Source organism: Primulina eburnea, chromosome 15 (assembly GCF_022965805.1).
Source record: "Primulina eburnea isolate SZY01 chromosome 15, ASM2296580v1, whole genome shotgun sequence".
Taxonomy (NCBI): domain Eukaryota; kingdom Viridiplantae; phylum Streptophyta; class Magnoliopsida; order Lamiales; family Gesneriaceae; genus Primulina; species Primulina eburnea.
The window spans coordinates 1,586,147-1,610,438 of NC_133115.1; the positions used below are offsets into that span (position 1 = coordinate 1,586,147).

General features: G+C 38.7%; 1 protein-coding gene across 1 annotated transcript; it reads right to left on the minus strand.

Annotated features, from left to right (window-relative positions):
• Positions 1 to 353: 353 nt before the first annotated feature.
• Positions 354 to 23,001, minus strand: LOC140813457 (uncharacterized). The gene is given in 6 exon segments (XM_073171925.1): positions 354 to 629; positions 19,181 to 19,335; positions 19,338 to 19,426; positions 20,074 to 20,237; positions 20,830 to 20,992; positions 21,066 to 23,001. Coding segments are annotated over 6 exon segments (2,241 nt in total). The 5' UTR covers positions 22,628 to 23,001; the 3' UTR covers positions 354 to 521.
• Positions 23,002 to 24,292: the final 1,291 nt, after the last annotated feature.

Sequence of the window (24,292 nt, forward strand, 5' to 3'; positions counted from 1 at the left end):
GTCATGGGTTCCCCTTTCACTTGAACTGGAGCTGTCGGTTTTGGAATCGGGGTCAGGCCTACATATATGGACATGGAAAATAGTGTATATTCATATGTGTGTATAAGCATATGTATTTTGTTACCCAAATTTATTCAGAAAAGCACCAATTCAATCCACAAATATTCCATATGAATTCATACAGTTCTGGAAAACAGATCTAGTCTCTATCTAATGTACAGTCATCCTAAAAACCGCGTGTGCGAGGAGACCAAATGTTATGTTGGAGGTACATTGAGACCAAAAACAACTAACATCAAACGAAACATCGTATATCTAGAGATCTAGGAGCAACTTCGTCGTTACACTAGTCATAATGCAAAGTAAAGACACAAATTTTATAAATGAAAACATAATATATGTCACTGCAGACAATGAGCATGGATTGATATAAGAACCTTTTTTTATGGAGTGGGGAGTGTAGGAGAAGCGGTCAGTGGCTCATAAACATTTCATATTCTTAGCAGCAATAAGATTATGCATCACCTCCTCATAAGCTTGTGAGAGAATATCCTCTTGGAGTAGGGACTATTGCGAGAATTCACCTTGTGGAATTCGATGGCATCAACCAATGATTTATAGAGAGGGCCCTGATTTCAAAAGAATTCTATAGTTGAATTATGTAGGATAATCAAGAAAAGTTCTCTCTCTTAATAGGCATCGAGGGTAGGAATTTGTCGTTTTAAAACAACTACGATAGCACATCAATTGGAGATGAAAGTTCTGTTTCCACAGTGTATGTGTGAGTTGAGGGTGAGTGTTGTGTGTTTCAGAATATAGGTGTTGTACATAGGTGTTGTAACACCCACGACAACATGCAGCGGAAATTATAATTTTAACACACCTACACGTAGCTGGAATAATGATAATAATACGAGGGACAAGATATAAATTATGCACAAGTATACAATACTTGTGCGGTGCCTCAGGGTAAAATAATTCACTAGAAAAACTTGTAAGTTTACAAAAAACCAATACTAGTGAAAGAATAAAACAACTCCCTTATAAAGGCGAGTAACAAATTGCATCCTAAACCTCTAACAAACCGTATCACCAGTATACAAGGGATGCATCAACCGAGAAGTAAAAAGTCTTCAAAAATCAACACACTAATCAACACAATGATTAGGTGTTGTCGTCATCGGATGTAAGCACTTCTCGGAAACACTCAAAACAGTAGTACGAGATGGCTTCTTTCTCGAAAACTCTTCGAACTTCTTCGTCTCTCTCTTAATTCTCTTTGCACGTCCCGTGCGCTATTAGAAAAACACACCCAAGAGTTTTATTAGGAAAAAAACCTTAAGGAATAAAGATCTCCTATCTTAAAGATATTGAGATTCCATATATTAAAGATATTATGAGTCTCATCTCATATTCCAAATCTACAAGAGATCATATAATTATTTTCTCATGTCTAGAAAGGCAAAATATTAAAGATATTAAAACGGAAAATATATCAAGGAATTTAATTCCTTTCAATCTCCCCTTTTTTGCCTTTCTGGACAAAACACCTCATCATAATTATACATCTAAACTCCCCCTGAATTAGTAGATCAATGACTCAGCCAACTTAAGTTGACTCCCCCTGAATTCGACCGGTAAGCCTTCCCTGAATTAAACAGATGTTGTATGTTAGATGTTACAACACTCGATTCACAACATCGAAAACCGTTCATTAATTAGGGGAAGTTAACATCAGAGAAAATACAGATAATTAAATAAACAAAAACTACAGTCAAAGGAGGAAATAACTAAACCAAGGTGTCATTCTTCTTCACTACTGCCAGCCGCAATATCGTCAGCTCCATCAGCCATTTTTGTTCCACTTGGACCAGCTGTTGTGTCTTCCACTCCCCCTTTTTGTCCAGAAAACAAACTTACATCCAGCAAAAGTTGAAAGTCAGCCACTTGACTTTCATAATGCTCAATGGTCCGTTTTGCATTTTCAATTTGTTGCCGACCATAGGCAATTTGAGCTTGAATGTAAGATATGGACAATGTGACATAGCCATCAGGTGGGGCGTCTGTAGGTGGTTGTATGGTTGTCTCAGGCAGAGATTCAGATGTTGCAGCAGCAGTGTTGCTAACATTCGGAGCAACACTGGAGGGTAGCCAGGGTAAATCAATCTTTATGTTGCCCTTAAAGTATGCAGGAGAGATCTTCAGGGAGTCTCTAACAGGGGCAGTGATCTTCATCTATATCCGGAATGAATCCTTGAGACTCCAGGATGCCATAGATCAGTGAGGGATATGACAGTTTAGTCTTCTTGAAGTCCCCCTCAGCATATTGCAATGCTATTGTGAAGACCAGCTTCCCAAAATTAAAGGCCCTTCCAGTGCCAATATCAAACAGTACCAGGGCTTGTGTTCTGGTCACAGCGGTGGAATTTGTCGACGGCGTCCGATTCCAGATGGAAGTCTTATGTAGAACAGAGTAAAAAGAAGTGAGAGTAGCAGCACTCAGTTTCTTGGGATAGTCGGGAAACACTTTGATCACACCTCCAGTCAGCACGGAGGTTACAGCATGGATGTCAAGATTCTCGTCAGCTTCCTCAATATCGGGAGTGTCGTAGCATGCATTGATCACTGACGGGGAGAAGTTGTATATATGATCATGCACAAACACCCTTCCAAACTTCACGGAGTCCTCATCTCCAACACTCTTCAAGAGATTGCAATAAAATTCCAGCACCACACGACGGCAGTAGGGCACAACTGTAGTGACAATGGACAACAACCTTCTGTTCTTGAGAAACTCAATTAGGTTGTATCTCCCATAAGCATTAACATCAATATTTTTCTCTTCTATCACCTCTCTCTGAACAAACAGCGGCCACAACGCCAAGGCATCTTCAAAATAAAATTTGGGAGAGAAAGACTTACTCAGATCGTAGTCAGCAGAGTCAGTGTGTTGCTCAGTGTTGGCAACATCTTCCTCAACACCGGCAGCAGGAACAACATCATCTTCAAAAGATTCACTCTCTTCAGAGCCAATATCTTCAGAATCAGCATCATTTTGTTCTTCAGACTCAAAATCAGATACAGAGGTTGAAGAGAGATCTTCAGAAGCTCCAGGTTGATTTTGCTCGAATTCCTTCATCATTTCTGAATCAGGCTCATCATCCTTAGGCAGTTGCTTCTTGGCAGCCTTCTCTTCCCTAAGTTGACTTAGGAACTCGGCTAGGGATTGTTCATCTTCTTCAGCCTTATCCGAAGTTCCTTCACTTGCAAAACTTTGTGGATTGGGAACGGGGGTTTTCTTCCAGTATCAGAGGTGGAACTGGGTACCTTTCCCGCAGCAGTTGGTCTAGGACGAGCCACCAACTCAAAATCAGCATCATCGGAGTCGTCCCCCGATGAGAAATCAGTGTCCAGAAGATTAGAAGATGTAGATGCCCGTGGTTTCTTGGTTGGAACAAAGTCAGGGTCGAACCCTGCTTGTCTCTTTGACCTTCTGCGCATTGGGGCAGGGGGAAACGCTTTATTCAAAGCTTCGAAATCCGGAGGATTCTCAACATTGATCTCGTTCCCAGGTTCCCCAGGGACGATAACATCCAGTGGCATTGGTTCGTCTGGTACAAGCACAATTTCCTTCCCCTCGATATTTGCTTCGGCGGAGGGTGTTGTGACTGGTGATTCAACACCCATACTCGCAGCCATTTCACTCCTTATGTCTTGAGGATCGAAGCCAGCCATCTGCAAAATAAAGAAGCAAAAAGGCAGAAAACAATTCGAAGAGCACAAGAACTTGCGAAGAGCACAGATGGTTTGCACGAAATCTGAACAGTAAGGGTAGACAAAAATTTTAGAATGTGAGGGAAAGAGTAAACAGTAAAGCTATTCCTGATTCCCCGTAAGTATTTAAGCACTAGTCTCCAACGGTAATATTTTGTTAAGCCGCGACTACAGTACCTTTCCGAATCAGTTTTTCCTCTCACCCAACGGTAACTTTTCTGAACCAGAGTAATTATTATTTCAAGTAACCAGTCAGCAATAGATCGAATTAACCCCACAAACAATTAGCAATCAAGATATTTCAAAATTACGTTGGTTAGGGTGTTCTTCGAATTTCATGAATCAAAAACTGGTAGCCCACTGGACATGATGAATTCACAAAACAGCAGTATGAATGACCTAAGTTTATGCCTAAAATATGATCAAAGAAATGAAATACACACACATGTGACTAAACAGTGATCAGTCTGTACTTAGGTGTTGGCAACACCTTTTGGCAACACTCATAGATTGGACTCAAACTTTCTTGAACATATTTAATTCAGACATGGTAGCTCTCACTCTAGAAGAACGGTCTTCATAGGACTCCTCTAGGTAGCTTTTCCATCTGTATTTTGACTTAGAAGTGGTAGCTCCCACACTAGAAGAACGGTCTTCATTGGACTCCTCTAGGTAGCTTTTTCCATTTTCTTCTAAACATTTTTATTTTATTTTATCCTCTTTTCTATTTTTCACCATATTGATCAAGAATTTTCTAAGTCATTATCTACATTGGACAAGATCATCTGGTACACGAACATCCTCAACAGCTTTATGACTTAGATTGAGCACACACCATACTTTGGAGAATTTTGATGGAAAGTTTGATTCACAACTGCGAGCATGCCATTCAGTATCCTACACTTGTACATGCTTCACACAAAGCAGGATGTATGCAATATGTCTAGCATCCTAAAAATAAAATGCACATGCATGCTGGGTGTTGTCCGCAGGTGTTGTAACACCGAGGACAACATCCGTGAGTGATCATTGTGCACACAAGCTGAGAGACTTCCTAAGATTGGAAAATCTCTCAAAGTCCAATGGTTTTGTAAAGATATCAGCCAGTTGGTTCTCAGTTCTAATAAATTCCATTCGAATTATACCCTTCTCAACCAAATCTCGAATAAAATGATGTCTAATGTCTATGTGTTTCGTTCGAGAGTGTTGTACTGGGTTTTTTGAAATATCAATTGCACTTGAGTTGTCACAGTATACAATTAAGGTGTCACTGTTGAATCCATAATCTTTAATCATTTGATTCACCCACAAAAATTGTGAACAGCAGCTCGCGGCTGCAACATATTCAGATTCAGCAGTGGACAGAGATACACAATTTTGCTTTCTACTATACCATGACACCAAGTTGTTACCAAGATAGAAACATCCCCCAGTTATACTTTTTCTATCATCTAAATTTCCAGCCCAGACAGCATCGCTAAATCCCACTAAATTGGTGTTTGTTTCTTTGGTGTACCACAAGCCTAAGTCAACTGTTCCAGATATATATCGCAAAATTCTATTAACAACTTTCAAATGAGTGACTTTAGGATCAGCCTGGTACCTAGCACACAAACATACACTAAACATAATGTCGGGACGACTTGCACTCAAGTAAAGGAGACTGCCTATGATGCTGCGATACTGGGTGTAAGGACCGTGTACCGTGTTATCGTAAATCTTACGTGATTATCGATAATTAATGAAATTGTCATGTGATTATGTATTTGATGTAAATTGTGACAATGATTTGAGAAATGAATATTGAATATGAATTGACGTTGTAAGAGCTCGAGTGGTGAGGCCGGACGCCAATTTAGTACAAAATTGATATTTTGTACAGAACATGTGGCGTCCGAGCGGTAGGAAATTACCGCCCGAGCGCCAGGGTTGAAATTCTGAGTGTTCGGGCAGAACACCCCGCGCCCGAGCGGTAACTTTCTACCGCCCGAGCGCGGCATAAAGATTTCTCGGGGACAGAATGTCTCGCGCTCGGGCGCGAGAATTCTACCGCCCGAGCGCGAGAACGGTGGTGATAAGAACGAGGCTTCTGCTTTATTCTTTCTTCATTTCTTCACCGTGGCTTCGAGAATAACCGAGAGATTTCGAAATTCTTCCTTCTGAATCGGCTTTGAAACGCTGTCTAAACGCGAAACAAATTATATATTTGTGATCGTCGCGTCGAGGGCTTCTGACTGAGGTAATTTTCTTCTGATTTCAGCAGCTTTAAATATCAAAGTGCTGGAATAGCATGTATTTGAAGTTGAATTTCTGATATGTAGTAGAATAATCGACAAGAAACTCGTATTCGAAGTCGGAATGGAATTAGGATATGATTATGATTTGATATGAATTATTGAAGTTTCAAATGATATTTGAAACTCATATTAATAATTTTGGAGTATGTTATTGATTGGAATGAGTACGTTATTGATGTAGATAAAGTGTAGTATCAATATCTTCAGGCTACATCAACTGGAAACGAAGAATTGAGGTATGTTGCGAACGGGTAACATACGACAGGTATCTGTATTATATGATATATGTTGAATTGATTTGATTGATTGGAATGAGATTATGTGTCTATATGCCCTATTTGTTGATTTATGTGGCATACATGACATTGGGATTGAGTTATCGATGTATAAAATAAATGGTTTGTTAACACACATCATTTTATGCATACATCGATACATGACATGCACGTTGAGCTATGATCCTTGGATACCCTGATATGATTGGATTGGATTCCGAGGTTTGTGAACACAATCGCTATGCCGGTATTATATGACCCGTAAAGCATAGACAATTGTGGCCCCCATATGATTGGATATGAGATGTGGGATTGATGGCGCTTCGTCGACGCTATCATACGTGTATTCCCATATCGGCCGGTGTGCCAGCTCGAGCATTGATTTTATTTGATAGCGATTCGATTGATTCTGACATGTGCTCAGTGGATGGGCATTTGACCTGATACCTTCACGACATACATGCATTGCATACCATATATCATTGTTTAAATATATGTGGTATATATGATTGGTTGTTTCATACGGAGCTTTGCTCACCCCCAAGGGGGGCTGTTGTTGTCTTTGTGTGTGGACAATGGCAGGTACTCCAGGATATCAGGAGACCAGAGAGGGTACTTCTGGAGGGAGCCACAGCTTGAGCTGAGGTTTTATGTTTATGTCTTGTTCCTAGTATTTATGTATATGTATCTATATACCGGGGCATGTCCCGAGGATATGAGTTGTTTGTATGTGATTGGTTTTGATTACGTGTGGGCATGATTATGACGTGAGATAAGATACTATTTTTAGTATTAAAATAAAATGACTTGGGCTCATTGTAAAGAAAATTTTAAACTCGTTTTCCACTGTGATTAATTAACCCTAATCAAATTGCATTGTAATAACGATTAGGAGCTAAGGGCCCCACACAGGATGGTATCAGAGCATAGCTGGGAATGCTCTATTGAGTCTTGTGTACACTTGAATAGGCACAAATGAATTGTGCGTATGCGTTGGACTTATTTGTATTACTTGCTCTTATGTGATTTGATTTGAGTAAGTATCTGATGAGATTGATGATATGAGACGATGATGATGTGAAATTGATATGAAATTGTGATATTCATCTTTTGATTTGTAGATGGATCACACAAATGAAACTGCGAGTAGCAGTACTGAGAGGATTGTTGGGCAATTTGAAGGGTTGTCCATGGATGTTGTGATGGCTCGATTTCAGGATCTGAAACCACCGAAGTTCTTTGGTACTGAGAATGCTGAAAGAGCTGAGGCTTGGTTAAAGGATATCGAGCACTTGTTTAATATTGTTGAGTATTCCAAGGCTCGGAGACTGAAACTTGCTTTGTATCAGCTGAAAGACCGAGCTAAATCTTGGTGGGAAGCCGCTGAGATTGGATTGAAAGAGGCCGGGACTGAAGTCACATAGGATGTCTTCAAGGCCCAGTTTTTGGAGCAGTATTCTCCTCCTTCTTATTATACTGCTCAGGAGAATGAATTCAATAATCTGCAGCAGGGAACGATGACTGTTGCAGAGTATGCTTCGAAATTTTCTACTTTACTGAAGTATGCACCTCACGTAGCTGGGAATGCGAGGGCAAAATATAACAGGTTTGTAAATGGTTTACATCCTACTTTGTATACCTATGTTGTTTCTGGATTGCCTACCAGCTACGCAGAGGCAGTTGAACGAGCTAAGGCAGCCGAGGCTGGACTTAGGCGGGGAGGTCCACAGTATAGTCCTCCACCACCGGTGTCAGCTCAGCAGCCTACTTTGCGACCGAGGGGTAAGAAGTTCAAGAAGACTGGCTCTCCTTCTTCGTCTTCTTCGAGTTCGAGTGGATCACAGCGAGAGAGTCCTGTGATTGCTCTCTACTGTAGCCATTGTGGAGGCAAACATACTATCGAGCAGTGTCGAGGTATGTTTGGTACTTGTTATCAATGTGGGCAGGAAGGCCATTTCTCTCGAGTATGTCCGAACAGGGGTACGACTTCTGCTCAACCCCAGCCAGTATTTAGAGGTGGCCCTGGTATGACGAGACCTGTTGTTCCTGTTCCATCTTTTCAGCAGTCGAATGTCCCACGATATCGAGGACCGGGTGGTCAGAGTGCCCAAGTTCCGCTTCAAGTGAGAGTGTATGCCATGACTGAGGATCAGGCGAGAGAAGCTCCTGGTGGTGTGATTGCAGGTATTTGCACGCTTTGCGATTATCCTGCACGTGTTTTATTTGATACAGGAGCATCTCATTCATTCATATCTCATGCATTTGTTGCATCTCACGATATTGAGTGTACCCCGTTGTATGATACTTTGTCGATAGCCACGCCAGCAGGGAAGATTATTTTGTCTGAGAGAGTTGTGCATAATTGTGTATTGATATACGAGGATAATGTGGTATTTCTGAATTTGATTGTCCTCCCTATGCACGACTTTGATTGTATTGTTGGCATGGATATCTTGACGACAAATCGAGCTACTGTTGATTGTTGTCATGGAGTGGTTCGATTTCGACCGATTAATGGACCCAAGTGGAATTTTTATGGCAAGGGTTCCCTAGCCAAAATTCCATTGGTATCTTCCTTGGAAATGTCTCGATTGTTGACTAGCGGAGATGAGGGTTATCTTATCTACGCTATTGATATTTCGAAGAAGGAGTCTTCTTTATCTGAGATTCCAGTTGCGAGAGAATTCCCGGATGTATTTCCCGATGAGATTCCTGATTTTCCTCCTCATCGAGAAGTTGAGTTTAGTATTGATCTTGTGCCGGGAACTGCGCCTATTTCTAAAGCTCATTATCGCATGGCACCTCTGGAATTGAAAGAATTGAAAGAAAAATTACAGGATCTTCTCGATAAGGGATATATTCGACCGAGTGTATCGCCTTGGGGAGCTCCAGTTTTATTTGTTCGAAAGAAAGATGGTACTATGCGAATGTGTATCGATTATAGGCAGCTGAATCGGGCTATTGTGAAAAATAAGTACCCACTTCCTCGTATTGATGACTTGTTTGATCATCTTCAGGGTACTTCTGTATACTCGAAGATTGATCTTCGTTCTGGGTATCATCAAGTACGTGTTCGAGACGAAGATATACCCAAGACTGATTTTCGTACGAGGTATGACCACTATGAATTTCTGGTTATGCCTTTTGGTCTTACGAATGCTCCTGCTATTTTTATGGACTTAATGAATAGGGTCTTTCGAGATTATCTAGACCGATTCGTTATTGTTTTTATTGATGATATTCTTGTGTACTCGAAATCGAAGAAGGAGCATGCTGAACATCTGAGACTGGTACTTCAGACTCTTCGTACTAGTCATTTGTATGCCAAATTGTCCAAATGTGAATTCTGGATGGACAAAGTGGTATTTCTGGGCCACGTCATTTCGAGACATGGCATATCTATTGATCCTTCGAAGGTCGAAGCTGTATTGAATTGGCCGAGACCTACGAATGTTCCTGAGATCCGTAGCTTCATGGGTTTAGCTGGATATTATCGTCGTTTTATTGAAGGATTTTCGAAAATAGCTAAACCTATCACTCAACTGACACAGAAGAATCAGCGATTCATTTGGTCAGATGAATGTGAAGCTAGTTTTCTTGAATTGAAGACGAGATTGACCACAGCACCTGTGCTTACTATTCCCTCAGGTACCGGAGGATTTGTGGTGTGTACAGATACGTCTGGTAAAGGTTTGGGATGTGTTCTGATGCAACATGGCAAAGTGGTTGCTTATGCGTCTCGTCAATTGAAATCTCATGAAACACGTTATCCTGTTCATGATCTCGAATTGGTTGCCATTGTGTTTGCTTTGAAGATTTGGCGACATTACTTGTACGGAGAAAAGTTTGTTATTTATTCAGACCATAAGAGTCTGAAATATCTCTTTTCTCAATCTGATTTGAATATGAGGCAACGCAGGTGGATGGATCTCTTGAAGGATTTTGATTGTGAGATTCAATATCACCCTGGATCGGTGAATGTTACTGCGGATGCCCTGAGCCGTAAAGTTCATTACTCTGTTCTAGCTTCTGTTTGTGTCGCCAAGGTACATGAGGATATTTGTACTTCTGGTTGGACTTTTCACTCGAATTGGAATTCTGTCACTGTCTCAGCATTGCAAATTGAGCCGAGTTTGATATCGAAAATACGAAAGGCCTAACGAAGCGATGCTCAGATCCAAAAGTCGAAAGAACTGGTATCTACTGGACATCAGCCTGGATTTCAGATTTCTTCTGATGGTTCTTTACGACTTAATGGTCGGCTGGTAGTTCCTGATGATTCTGATTTGAGATCTGCCCTTCTTCGAGAAGCATATTGTAGCAAATACAGTATTCACCCTGGAGGTCGAAAGATGTATTTGACATTGAGACCTCAATTCTGGTGGAAACGTATGAAGAAGGACATTGCTGAGTTTATTTCGAAATGTCTTATCTGCCAGCAAGTGAAAGCCGAGAGAATGAAACCGGGGGGATTGCTCCATAGTCTTGAAATCCCGAAATGGAATTGGGATCATATTGCTATGGATTTTTGACTCATTTACCTCGTTCGCCCAAAGGCTGTGATGCTATTTGGGTTATTATTTATCGGCTTTCGAAATCTGCGCATTTTATTCCGTATGAACAGACTTATCCCTATAAGAGAATGGCCCGTTTATACATTGAGAATGTTGTGAGATTGCATGGTGTGCCAGTCTCAATTGTATCTGACCGTGATCCCAGGTTTGCTTCTAAATTCTGGGGTAGTTTTCAGGAAGCGATGGGTACGCGTTTGGCTATGAGTACTGCTTATCATCCTCAAACTGATGGCCAAACTGAGCGTACGATTCAAACGTTGGAAGATATGTTGTGTGCGATTGTGATGGATTTCAGAATGGGATGGCAAGATGCCTTACCATTGGTTGAATTTTCTTATAATAATAGCTTTCAGACGAGTATCGGTATGGCACCGTTTGAAGCTCTATATGGGAGACGATGTAGATCACCGTTATTCTGGGATGAAATTGGTGAGAGACAATTGACTGGACCTGAAATGATACAGGAAATGAACGATAAGGTTCAGTTGATTCGGCAGCGGATGAAAGCTGCTCAGGATCGTCAAACGAGTTATGCGAATAAACGAAGACGACCCTTGAAATTCCAGAAAGGTGATAGAGTGTTTTTGAAAATATCTCCCTTTAGAGGCACTGTTCGATTCGGCATGCGAGGGAAATTATCTCCTCGATATGTTGGTCCATACGAGATTCTGGATCGAGTTGGTGATCTTGCGTATCGATTGGCATTGCCACCAACTCTATCTGCTATTCACGATGTGTTTCATGTTTCGATGTTGAGGAAATATGAACCCGATCCATCACATGTACTTGCACCTGATGAAGTGGAATTGGATCCTTCTCTTTCCTATGTTGAACAACCTGTTCGCATTATGGATCGAAAGGAGAAGATATTAAGAAATAAATCGATTCCTCTAGTTCGAGTGCAATGAACAAGACATGGTGTTGAAGAATCAACGTGGGAGTTGGAAAGCAAGATGCGAGAATCATATCCGCATTTATTTGATGCTCATCCATCTGTTCCATTGTATTCGATGTATTCTGATCCTTTTACTGATTTTAGTTTTGATATGTACTATAACTGGTGACATATGTATGTTTGCCAATGTTATGTATATAGATATGTTTGAGATTTCGAGGACGAAATCTTTTAAGAGGGGGAGAAATGTAAGGACCGTGTACCGTGTTATCGTAAATCTTACGTGATTATCGATAATTAATGAAATTGTCATGTGATTATGTATTTGATGTAAATTGTGACAATGATTTGAGAAATGAATATTGAATATGAATTGACGTTGTAAGAGCTCGAGTGGTGAGGCCGGACGCCAATTTAGTACAAAATTGATATTTTGTACAGAACATGTGGCGCCCGAGCGGTAGGAAATTACCGCCCGAGCGCCAGGGTTGAAATTCTGAGTGTTCGGGCAGAACACCCCGCGCTCGAGCTGTAACTTTCTACCGCCCGAGCGCGGCATAAAGATTTCTCGGGGACAGAATGTCTCGCGCTCGGGCGCGAGAATTCTACCGCCCGAGCGCGAGAACGGTGGTGATAAGAACGAGGCTTCTGCTTTATTCTTTCTTCATTTCTTCACCGTGGCTTCGAGAATAACCGAGAGATTTCGAAATTCTTCCTTCTGAATCGGCTTTGAAACGCTGTCTAAACGCGAAACAAATTATATATTTGTGATCGTCGCGTCGAGGGCTTCTGACTGAGGTAATTTTCTTCTGATTTCAGCAGCTTTAAATATCAAAGTGCTGGAATAGCATGTATTTGAAGTTGAATTTCTGATATGTAGTAGAATAACCGACAAGAAACTCGTATTCGAAGTCGGAATGGAATTAGGATATGATTATGATTTGATATGAATTATTGAAGTTTCAAATGATATTTGAAACTCATATTAATAATTTTAGAGTATGTTATTGATTGGAATGAGTATGTTATTGATGTAGATAAAGTGTAGTATCAATATCTTCAGGCTACATCAACTGGAAACGAAGAATTGAGGTATGTTGCGACCGGGTAACATACGACAGGTATCTGTATTATATGATATATGTTGAATTGATTTGATTGATTGGAATGAGATATGTGTCTATATGCCATATTTGTTGATTTATGTGGCATACATGACATTGTGATTGAGTTATCGATGTATAAAATAAATGTTTTGTTAACACACATCATTTTATGCATACATCGATACATGACATGCACGTTGAGCTATGATCCTTGGATACCCTGATATGATTGGATTGGATTCCGGGGTTTGTGAGCACAATCGCTATGCCGGTATTATATGACCCGTAAAGCATAGACAATTGTGGCCCCATATGATTGGATATGAGATGTGGGATTGATGGCGCTTCGTCGACGCTATCATACGTGTATTCCCATATCGGCCGGTGTGCCAGCTCGAGCATTGATTTGATTTGATAGCGATTCGATTGATTCTGACATGTGCTCAGTGGATGGGCATTTGACCTGATACCTCCACGACATACATGCATTGCATACCATATATCATTGTTTAGATATCTGTGGTATATATGATTGGTTGTTCCATACGGAGCTTTGCTCACCCCCAAGGGGGGCTGTTGTTATCTTTGTGTGTGGACAATGGCAGGTACTCCAGGATATCAGGAGACCGGAGAGGGTACTTCTGGAGGGATCCACAGCTTGGGCTGAGGTTTTATGTTTATGTCTTGTTCCCAGTATATATGTATATGCATCTATATACCGGGGCATGTCCCGAGGATATGAGTTGTTTGTATGTGATTGGTTTTGATTACGTGTGGGCATGATTATGACGTGAGATAAGATACTATTTTTAGTATTAAAATAAAATGACTTGGGCTCATTGTAAAGAAAATTTTAAACTCGTTTTCCGCTGTGATTAATTAACCCTAATCAAATTGCATTGTAATAAAGATTAGGAGCTAAGGGCCCCACACTGGGTGTTGTCAACACCGGTGGCAATATCGTCTTTGGACAATTTTTCAGTCGACCCCAATGGAGTTTTCAAGTGTTTAGTGTTTTCGGCAGCAAATTTCTTTACCACATTCTTGGCATACTTAGATTGACATAGAAAGATACCATCATGCATTTATTTAATTTGTAGGCCAAGAAAGAAACTCAATTCCCCTACCATGCTCATTTCAAATGTGGTAGACATACAATTAACAAAATCAGTAATATGCTTTTGAGAAGAAGCACCAAAAATTATGTCATCCACATAAATTTGATACACAAGTATATCATGCTTTGACTTTTTAATAAAAAGGGTTTTGTCAACCTCACCTCGTTTGAAGCCCAAGTCAAGCAGATATTCCGTAAGCTTACCATACCATGCCCGTGGAGCCTGTTTAAGCCCATACAGTGCCTTCTTCAACTTGTAGACATGGTTCGGGTGGTGTGGATCTTCAAATCCTTTAGGTTGGCTTACATACGCTTCTTCTTTCAAAATGTCATTCAAAAATGCACTTTTCACATCCATTTGATATAATTTTATGTCCATGTGACAAGCAATAACAAGTAACAGTCGGACTGATTCAATTCGAGCAACAGGGGCAAATGTCTCATCAAAATCAATCCATTCAATTTGAGTATACCCTTGAGCCACTAGCCTAGCTTTGTTTCTCACAACAATTCCAGATTCATCAGTTTTGTTTTTAAAAATCCATTTGGTTCCAATAACATTCACATTATCGGGTCTAGGTACCAGATCCCACACATCATTCCTAACAAATTGTTCAAGTTCCTCATGCATAGCATTGACCCAGAATTCATCTTTTAAAGCTTCATTAACATTTTTGGGTTCAATTAGGGAAACAAAACAAGAGTGACTTACTTGAGAGTATACGGAAGTCATGCATACTAGTCCCATCATTTTCCGATAGTCTACCTTCTCCTTTCTTCTCGTTTGCATTCCTCCAAATGTTTCTCCAATCATCTGAGATGATGGATGATTTTTCTTAATCTTGCTGGGAATATCAATCTCTTCATTGGTTACACCGTCATCATTCTCAGTATACTTTCCTAGTTCATCATTTGATTCTGCCAGTGCAGGTGTTGTCTCCGGTGTTACAACACCGGGCGCAACATCTGTGTTAGGCAGTGTCTCACTTTCGTTCAGCAGCCCATCAATAACATCCTTGATTGTTTTTCCCGTTAGATCTGCAAGATCATCAAAAACAACATTAATAGACTCCATAGTCGTTCTTGTTCTTAGATTATACACGCGATATGCACGACTATTAGATGAATAACCAAGGAATAAACATTTGTCACTTTTAGAGTCAAACTTTGCAAGATGGTCTCGGTCATTCAACACATAACATACACACCCAAAAACATGAAAATACTTAAGATTCGGCCTCTTTCCCATGATGATTTCATAGGATGTCATAGTAGAACCACTCCTTAAGTACACACGATTTGAAATATGACATGCTGTGTTTAAGGCCTCGGCCCAAAATCTCTTTGAAATCTTCTTTGAACTTAACATGACCCTAGCCATTTCTTGCAGTGTCCTATTCTTCCTTTCGGCTATTCCATTTTGTTGAGGAGTCTTAGGGGCCGAAAATTCATGAGTTATCCCTCTCTTTTCACAGAATGATATAAAGTGTGAGTTTTCAAATTTTTTACCATGATCGGTCCTTATCTTACCAACCCTCAGATTATGTAGATTAGTAATCTTAGCATGTAATTTCTTAAAAACATCAAATGTATCGGATTTTTCTCTAAGAAATCTTACCCATGTAAAGCGAGAGAAATCATCCACACAAACACATGAATACTTCTTACCTCCAAGGCTTTCCACTTCCATTGGACCCATAAGATCCATGTGCAAGAGTTCAAGACACCGTGTTGTCCCAAAGTGTTGCAACACTTGATGGGGAACACGTGTTTGCTTACCTTTTTGACATGCACCACAAACATACGGAATTCCAGAGGATAGATTAGGCATACCTCTCACAGCATCGTACTTACCGAGATTCTTTAATGTCTTGAAGTTTGCATGTCCCAATTTTTGATGCCACAAGTTTAATTCACTCACCTTTGAATGATTGCATACCAAGTCTTCTCCAAGTTGATAGCAATTATCAGCAGACCTTGTACCTGTCAAAATATGAGTATTAGCATTATCAAACACTTCACAATTGTCTTTATCAAATTTAACATGCAAACGGTCATCACAAAGTTGACTTATGTTTATTAAGTTTGAGTTAAGCCCTTCGACATAAAGCACATTGTGTAGATTAGGCAGTCCATCAACAATTAAGGTTCTTTTGCCAGCAATTCTTCCTTTTGCACCTCCTCCATATGTCACATGACCATTCCGAAGTTCAACATAGTCTATCAAATGGTCCTTAGAACCTGTCATGTGGCGTGAGCAGCCACTGTCAAAGTACCATATTCCTGCAATGTTAGTCTTTAACGAAGTATAGATAACAGAACATTCAATACTCGCCTTGGGTACCCAAACCTTTTTTACCGATGGTTTCCTGTTGGCAGTGTTGTGCCGAGTGTTGTACAACACCTGTGGCAACACCTGTTTATATTCTCATCTTTTGTAGTCATCTCTAAGTTTAAAACAGTAGGGTTTGATGTGACCAGGTTTAAAACAGTAGTGACAGATGAAGTGACGTTTCCTAGACTTGGAATTCTTGGTAGATAATTGCCTCTTTGATGGAGCACCTATACCAATGTGTGGAACATTCGGAGTTTCAGCCTTTTCCTTGACAAAGACAGTTGGCTTTCTTTCAGTACTGGATGATTCTCCAATTTCAAACAGGTTATTTGAATAACCAAGTCCAGTTTTGTCATTCTTTCCATTCATCAGAAGTGAATCAAGTTTAGATGTACTTGAATTAAGCTTAGCAAGAATTTGAGTTGCTTTTTCAAGCTCCTCCTTGACTTTGCATAACTCCAGATCTTTCTTGCTCAAGATTTCTTCAAGTCGTGATACTTGAGACTTCAACTCAGTGTTCTCTTTGGAGAGAATTGTATTCACTTTGTTTCTTTTGATCCAGTCTTCATACAATTCCTCATACATTGTCTGCACACTTTCCAGGGTAATTTCATCATCATCTACTTCTTGGGTTTCAGACTGACTTGATTCACCAAGTGTTGTAGAATTAAAACATAAAGAATCTGAAGAGATGTTGCGACCAAGTATTGCAACACCTGTGGCAACACCCAGAGGATTGATTTGCATTAAGCGTTTCTCCTTGATCACAGCAGACAACGATATGTGTTTTTCAGATTTATTTGATTCTTGGTCGTCATCAGATTCTTCATCACTCAAAGTGACAGTCATACCTTTGTTTTTTCGAAGTCGATTGGCACACTCATTGGCATAATGTCCATATCCCGAACACTCTCTACATTGCACTGAATCCAGATTTCTGACATTTGATTGGATTTGCAATTTGTTTTTTGGTCGAAATTGTCCTTTTATAGGAGTAAACTTTTGAGCTTTTGCAAAAGTGGTGTTATTGGGCAACTCAGATTTTTGTCCAGTTTTCTTCTTTTCTCTCATAGTCTTCAAGTAATCACCAAATTTCTTAGTAAATAGAGAGATCGATTCTTCACCTAAATCAGACTTATCCACCTCTTTAGATATTTGAAGGATTTCATCATAAGATTCGTTTGAGGCTTCAAAGGCTATTGTCTTCCCTTTATCCTTTCTTTGTAAATCAAGATTCATCTCAAAAGTTCTGAGGGAACTCATTAGTTCATCCAGGTTGATCGTTGAAGTATCTTTAGATTCTTCAATAGCGCAAACTTTGACATTGAATCTCTCAGGAAGAGATCTTAGAACCTTGTTCACCAATCTTTCATTTGGTATGGGATCTCCTAGACCATGTGATTCATTTGCGAGTTGTCTCAACCGGCAGTCATACTCAAGAATAGACTCCTTGTCCTCCATTCTCAAGCTTTCGAACTTTGATGTCACCATCCTTAGCCTAGTTTTACGCACACTTGCGGATCCTTCACAGTGCTTCTGGAGTATCTCCCAAGCATCTTTGGCGCATACACAATTGGTGATTAAATTAAACATCCTTGTGTCAACAGATGAAAATATAGCATTGAGAGCCTTGGAATTAAAGTTTGAAGTTTGCACTTCATCGACAGTCCATGTACTTTCAGGTTTGAGCCGTGTGTCTCCGTCAGCATCTTCAAGTTTTGGTGGATTCCAACCATCAAGTACACGTTGCCAAGCTCTTTCATCAATGGATTTAATAAAAACCCTCATCTTTACTTTCCACAATGCATAGTTTGATCCATCCAACACGGGAGGCCTAAAAACTGTATTTGTTGATCCTTCCATAATTCCTTTTTTCACTCTGAAAACAAAACAAAACAGGATCTCACTTAGTAGTGTCAAGTGGTGGCTCTGATACCAATTGAAAGTTCTGTTTCCACAGTGTATGTGTGAGTTGAGGGTGAGTGTTGTGTGTTTCAGAATATAGGTGTTGTACGTAGGTGTTGTAGCACCCACGACAACATGCAGCGGAAATTATAATTTAACACACCTACACGTAGCTGGAATAATGATAATAATACGAGGGACAAGATATAAATTATGCACAAGTATACAATACTTGTGCGGTGCCTCAGGGTAAAATAATTCACTAGAAAAACTTGTAAGTTTACAAAAAACCAATACTAGTGAAAGAATAAAACAACTCCCTTATAAAGGCGAGTAACAAATTGCATCCTAAACCTCTAACAAACCGTATCACCAGTATACAAGGGATGCATCAACCGAGAAGTAAAAAGTTTTCAAAAATCAACACAATGATTAGGTGTTGTCGTCATCGGATGTAAGCACTTCTCGGCAACACTCAAAACAGTAGTACGAGATGGCTTCTTTCTCGAAAACTCTTCGAACTTTTTCGTCTCTCTCTTAATTCTCTTTGCACGTCCCGTGCGCTATTAGAAAAACACACCCAAGAGTTTTATTAGGAAAAAAAAACCTTAAAAAATAAAGATCTCCTATCTTAAAGATATTGAGATTCCATATATTAAAGATATTATGAGTCTCATCTCATATTCCAAATCTACAAGAGATCATATAATTATTTTCTCATGTCTAGAAAGACAAAATATTAAAGATATTAAAACGGAAAATATATCAAGGAATTTAAAGAAAAGAGAGAAGAACAAAACAGCATCTTTGAGTTTGATGCCAATTCTAGAACAAAGAAATTGCTACTAAACCAAAAGGTTATAATAATACAAGATCACAAAAAATGAGCGTCAACAGCATACCTCGGAAAAGCGGAGAGCTTTCTGAACAACATAATTTGCGTGTGGGTCCTGAAGCAATTGCTCAAAGTAGTTAACGGAGAGCAATTCATGGATGATCCTTGATCGGGTTTCATCATTACACAGTTCAAGGCACTTTTCAACAACATGGCTACTAAGAGATGTAAATAACTGCCCTCAAACTGAGTGGTCAGCTTGGATGTAACAGATGGTATCTTAAGCTCCAAAATAAATTGAACGACATAATTTCTGCATGCAAAAATGATATTCACTTTTAGCAGAAATGTAATCAATATGTATATAAGTAAACACTAAGAATTACGAAACATGCAAGTGGATAAAAAAGCTCGGTACAAATTTCAAGTATTTTGTGCTTAACTGAATTAGAAAACTGACTAAACAATCAACTTCGTAAAATAGTTAGGAATAAGAAAGGAAACGAAAGAAAAAGAGAGTGATCCCCTTAGCATGCAGGTGTTTCAGTTATCAATTTACCGAGGAAATAAAGTTTTGGACTTCAAATTTAATCATTCTCTTTGAACATGAATCAGGGAACTTGTTCGTGGAGAATGTATATCTAATCCTATTGTCTTTGATGGAAAGCAATAATTGGTCTAATTTTCCTATGTAGCTGTTCATGGCCACAGACATAGAGACGTGGCACAGCTACTCTTTTTAATGCAGCGACAAGCTCCTGGGCTTAGATTATTAAAGAAAAACCGAAACATGACTCTGGTCGTCAATTGTGATGTGCTATTAAATCATTACAAGATGATAAAATACAAGTTTAAAATTTAAGTAGAAAAGATCAATGTTTTTGTAAGCGAGGAGGAATATAAGCAGCTCAAACATATCAAAAGATAGATTCCTATGATAGACACTATCAGTTTGGTTACCCAAATGGATCTTGAGCAAGCAGAAGACCATTTCTTGAAATCTCTGCAACCAACTTTTCTCGATAATCTCCATTAAAAATTTTGATGCAACGTTGCAGAACACAGCACCCGTGCTGATGCATTGCTATATCAACGCAGTACTTTGCAGCAGCAATAAAAATGAAATGCAATTACAAGAAAAGGGAACAGTTGAAAGCAAAACAAGAGAAGTCTCTGCTCCATTATACAACACATAGAACATGTACTACAAGAATTTCCAACTGAGAATGGCTTTTTATAATTCAAAAATTTGTAATAGATAGATAAAAGTTTTTAACATGCATAATTGAACTTTCTTTTAAAATTTAAATGCATCAAATTGAATCTAAATTACATTATAGACCAAGGGACTGTGAATATTTTACAACGGTTCCTTTAATTAGCTTCTGAACATTAAAATGGAAACATCAGCAGCTAGAAGACATCTAACTTCATTTTTCACGTTCATGCCTTTTTGATTGGCTTGTCAATCAAATGGCTTATTGCATTTGAAAAGATAATACAAAATCGGTCGAAAATAAAAACCAAACACAGTGCAAGATTTTATTCCTCCCTATCCATTGAAAACAAACTATTATCAATGTAACAATTTGAATTATGACAGAAATTTGAACAGTGACAATTAAGAGGCAAAACAAATACCATCAAAGGTAAATAGGTGTGCAATGCTAACAAAAACTTTTGGGGCTCAAGAAGGAATTAGAAGTCAACGATTACCTTACTATCTTCGTTGGTAAAGCATTGCAAGCACCGTTGTACGACGTGATTTCCATTTAGGTCTTTGATGAGTGTTAGAAAGCCTGGTTCAAGATTTGAAATAACTCTTAAAATTTGCTGCCTTGTTTTGAGCGTCTCTATCAACTTCTGAACAACCCGGGTACTGTTACCAAATGAATTAAAGGTTAACATGCATGTCTCATGATAAATTAGAACAATAAACACGACAAGCATACCCATGTGTATTTAAAGAGATTCTAACAAGCTCTCTTGGCTCCTCAGTCGCCCTGAGCAATACGTGCATCCTCTGTTCTTCATTGCACACTTCCAGCAATTTTTGCATGAGATAATTTCCAAATGGATTCATCATAAGTTCCACTGTATGATCAATTATCTCACTGAATATGGTCTGCACGTATCGAGAGTTTCCTTCATCAAACATCCTTTGCAAGAAACGACAACCATGTTGATCCTTAGCTATGTGATATCCTTGAGCTTCTGCAAGGGAGTTACACTTCGGTGGGAGTTGGAAAGGGTGATACATTTTCAGATTTAATCGAGTATCTTGGATTGATGCAATATGGAGATGAGCGTCAAAATTTAACCTCTTTCCTTGACCCTTTTCAGCACACGTCTCGTGAATAAAATCTTTATGGATGTTTTCCCTCGAACGTACATATCCTCTTTTTATCCCATAATTAACACCTTCCCCTTGAATTATCAAACTATCATCATTGGTGAAGGCTTCAACATTCCCTTGAGGCGCTCTAACACACAAAGGTACTCTGTTCTTTCCATCAGACACCACTGGTTGGTAATGAAGTAAATTTTCGACATTAGTCTGAGGGATTGTTCGAGTCAATTGAACCTCATTCGGTGAATCTACATCATTTCTAGTTTCAATCATATTTATATCATTTCGCAAAGCATATAATGGAGCATCACCAACCAAAAGCCTATTTAGAGTTGAAGAGCCATTTGACACAGCAAATCCCATTGGAAAATGATTTCTTGTCAACACATTGCTTCTATAAATTTGAGGACTCTGAGCAGTAATAGGGAACTCAGACCGAGCGAACATACCATCAGGTCGACTAGGCAAATACTGTGATCCCAATAAATTAGCGATTCTCTGTTGATGTTGCATTTCCACAGAGACAGAACCCATCAAGCCCTCGAAATTTTTAGGCATCATAGGAATGGAGGGATTAAAATTCCCACAACCTGAAAAACCTTTCCTATAACTATCATGTGCCCCACATTTCTCGAAATTCATACGAATTTCCTCGTCTTTACATTGCCTATGAGATCGAAAACCATTTGGTGATACCAGAACATCATCTAGCTCATCACTATTGTACATTTTACTGAAATTCCTCGATAAACTCAAACCATCAACAAAATTTATCTCACTAACCCCATTAACCTTGTTAAAATCCAACAAAAATCTATCCCCGGAATTAGAGTGGGCTTTAATCTCTTCAAATCTGGGTAGGGTTGGTGATCCAACGTCCGAAAGAGAATATCCACAAGAAAACAAACTAGAAGAGGAGCCATCAGATTGTAAAGAAAACCCACTCTCAGGAGAAGATATACATGTATACTTATGCTTCAAAAGTCCATCATCATAAATGCCATAGGCATTGCCTTGACAATGACCATCAGCATCAAGATCACTGCCATTATGATGATGATGGTGAAGATTCAATGATGACGTCGCATGGGGGATCTTTCCCAGTAACCTTTCGAATTCATCATCATCGTTCATGTTTTCTGCACCCCTCTTCTTCTCAAACATCAAAGCAAATTACTAAACAAAAAAACAGAAGAAAAAAAAAAAAGAAAAAGAAAATACAACACAAGATTCCACAACAAGAACAACAATGCAAGAATCAAAAAATCCACATCAAGAAACGATCAATAGAAGACGAAGCAATGAGAACCCACAGAAGATTAACGTTTTTAGCATCTAAGATGGTCTCAGAATACCAATAGTACTAATACCAAATATGGCACAAGTGGTTTGGGAAAGTGAAATTTCGAAAATATTTCATATAGTTTTCGCTTCAAAAAAGATTTGTTATTTACGCCATTTCCCCCTTTTTTATATTCCATTTAGTTTTCTTGGTAAAACATGCAAAGATGAATGGCTTCATACACAATCACTACCATACTCTGTATATTATATACACACACACACACACTCACTGATACGGTCTCACGCCATTAAAGCATGAGAAAATTTCGAGTTTGTGTTGAGATATCGAGTTTGAGATTCAACTCTTTTATTACTTCAACAAAACAAATAATCCAAGCATTCACTTTACCTTATTTTAAATTTGTTTGGGCAATTAAATGAATTATTTTGTTTCAAGTACACGGAAAAATATAAAAAATATACAATATATTTGAACATCCATTATATATATAACAAAAATTTATGTGAGACGGTCTCACCGGTCATATTTTGTGAGACAGATGTCTTATTTGGGTCATTCATGAAAAATAATTACTTTTTATGATAAAAGTTACTTTTTATCGTGAATATCAGTAGGATTGACTCGTCTCACAGATAAAGATTCGTGAAACAGTCTCACAAGATACGTATTATATATATGTAAAACATGATTTGATTAAAATAAATAAATAAATAAGAATAAGTAATAATTAGTATGTTTGCTTAACAGGTGGGAGAGATGGTTGAGTAATTTACTATTGGTAGATCTTAACAGCCTCTCTCATTTCTATCCACCTTCATCGGGTGGGATTCCTTTTAACTAATTGTGATTCATTAAATGAGTACATATTTGTGAGACGGTCTGATGGATCTATATCTGTTAACTAGGTTTATCTGGTCCACTATATATGTAATGAAAAATAATATTTTTGATATAAAAAGTCATATTTTTTTCATGACGGCTTGGAAATTAGTTTCAAGAAATTGACATGTGAGACCGTCTCACATGAATTTGTGTGTAATTTAAATTTATTAGGTGTATTTTACTTCCAGGTTTTTTAAAATTAACTACTTTTTTTTCCCATTATCTAATATATAAAGTATATAATCTAAGAATAAAAAATGTATAATAATTTAATTGTGTGATTTTCTTTTATTTAATTAATTTAGAGTTTACACAAAAATTGTTATATTTTAAAGTGAAAAATAGACCAAGCCCAAAGGGGCGGGCAAGTGCATCTTCCTCTCCCTTTTGTTTACTCGCCCCTCCAAGAGACGAGGAAACGCAACTCTTTTTATTATTTTTTTTAAAAAAAAATTGAACGGCTAGATTGATCTGCCTGTTCAAAATAAATTGCTAAATTAATCTGGTCATTTTAAATATTTTTAAAATTGAAAATTGGTGAAGGAAGACTATCTGGCCAATATTCTACTAATTTAATATAATTGGTCAAAAAGCAAGAGGAAGCAAAATTATAGGCATAAGCTTCAATGGTTGCTCGTAAT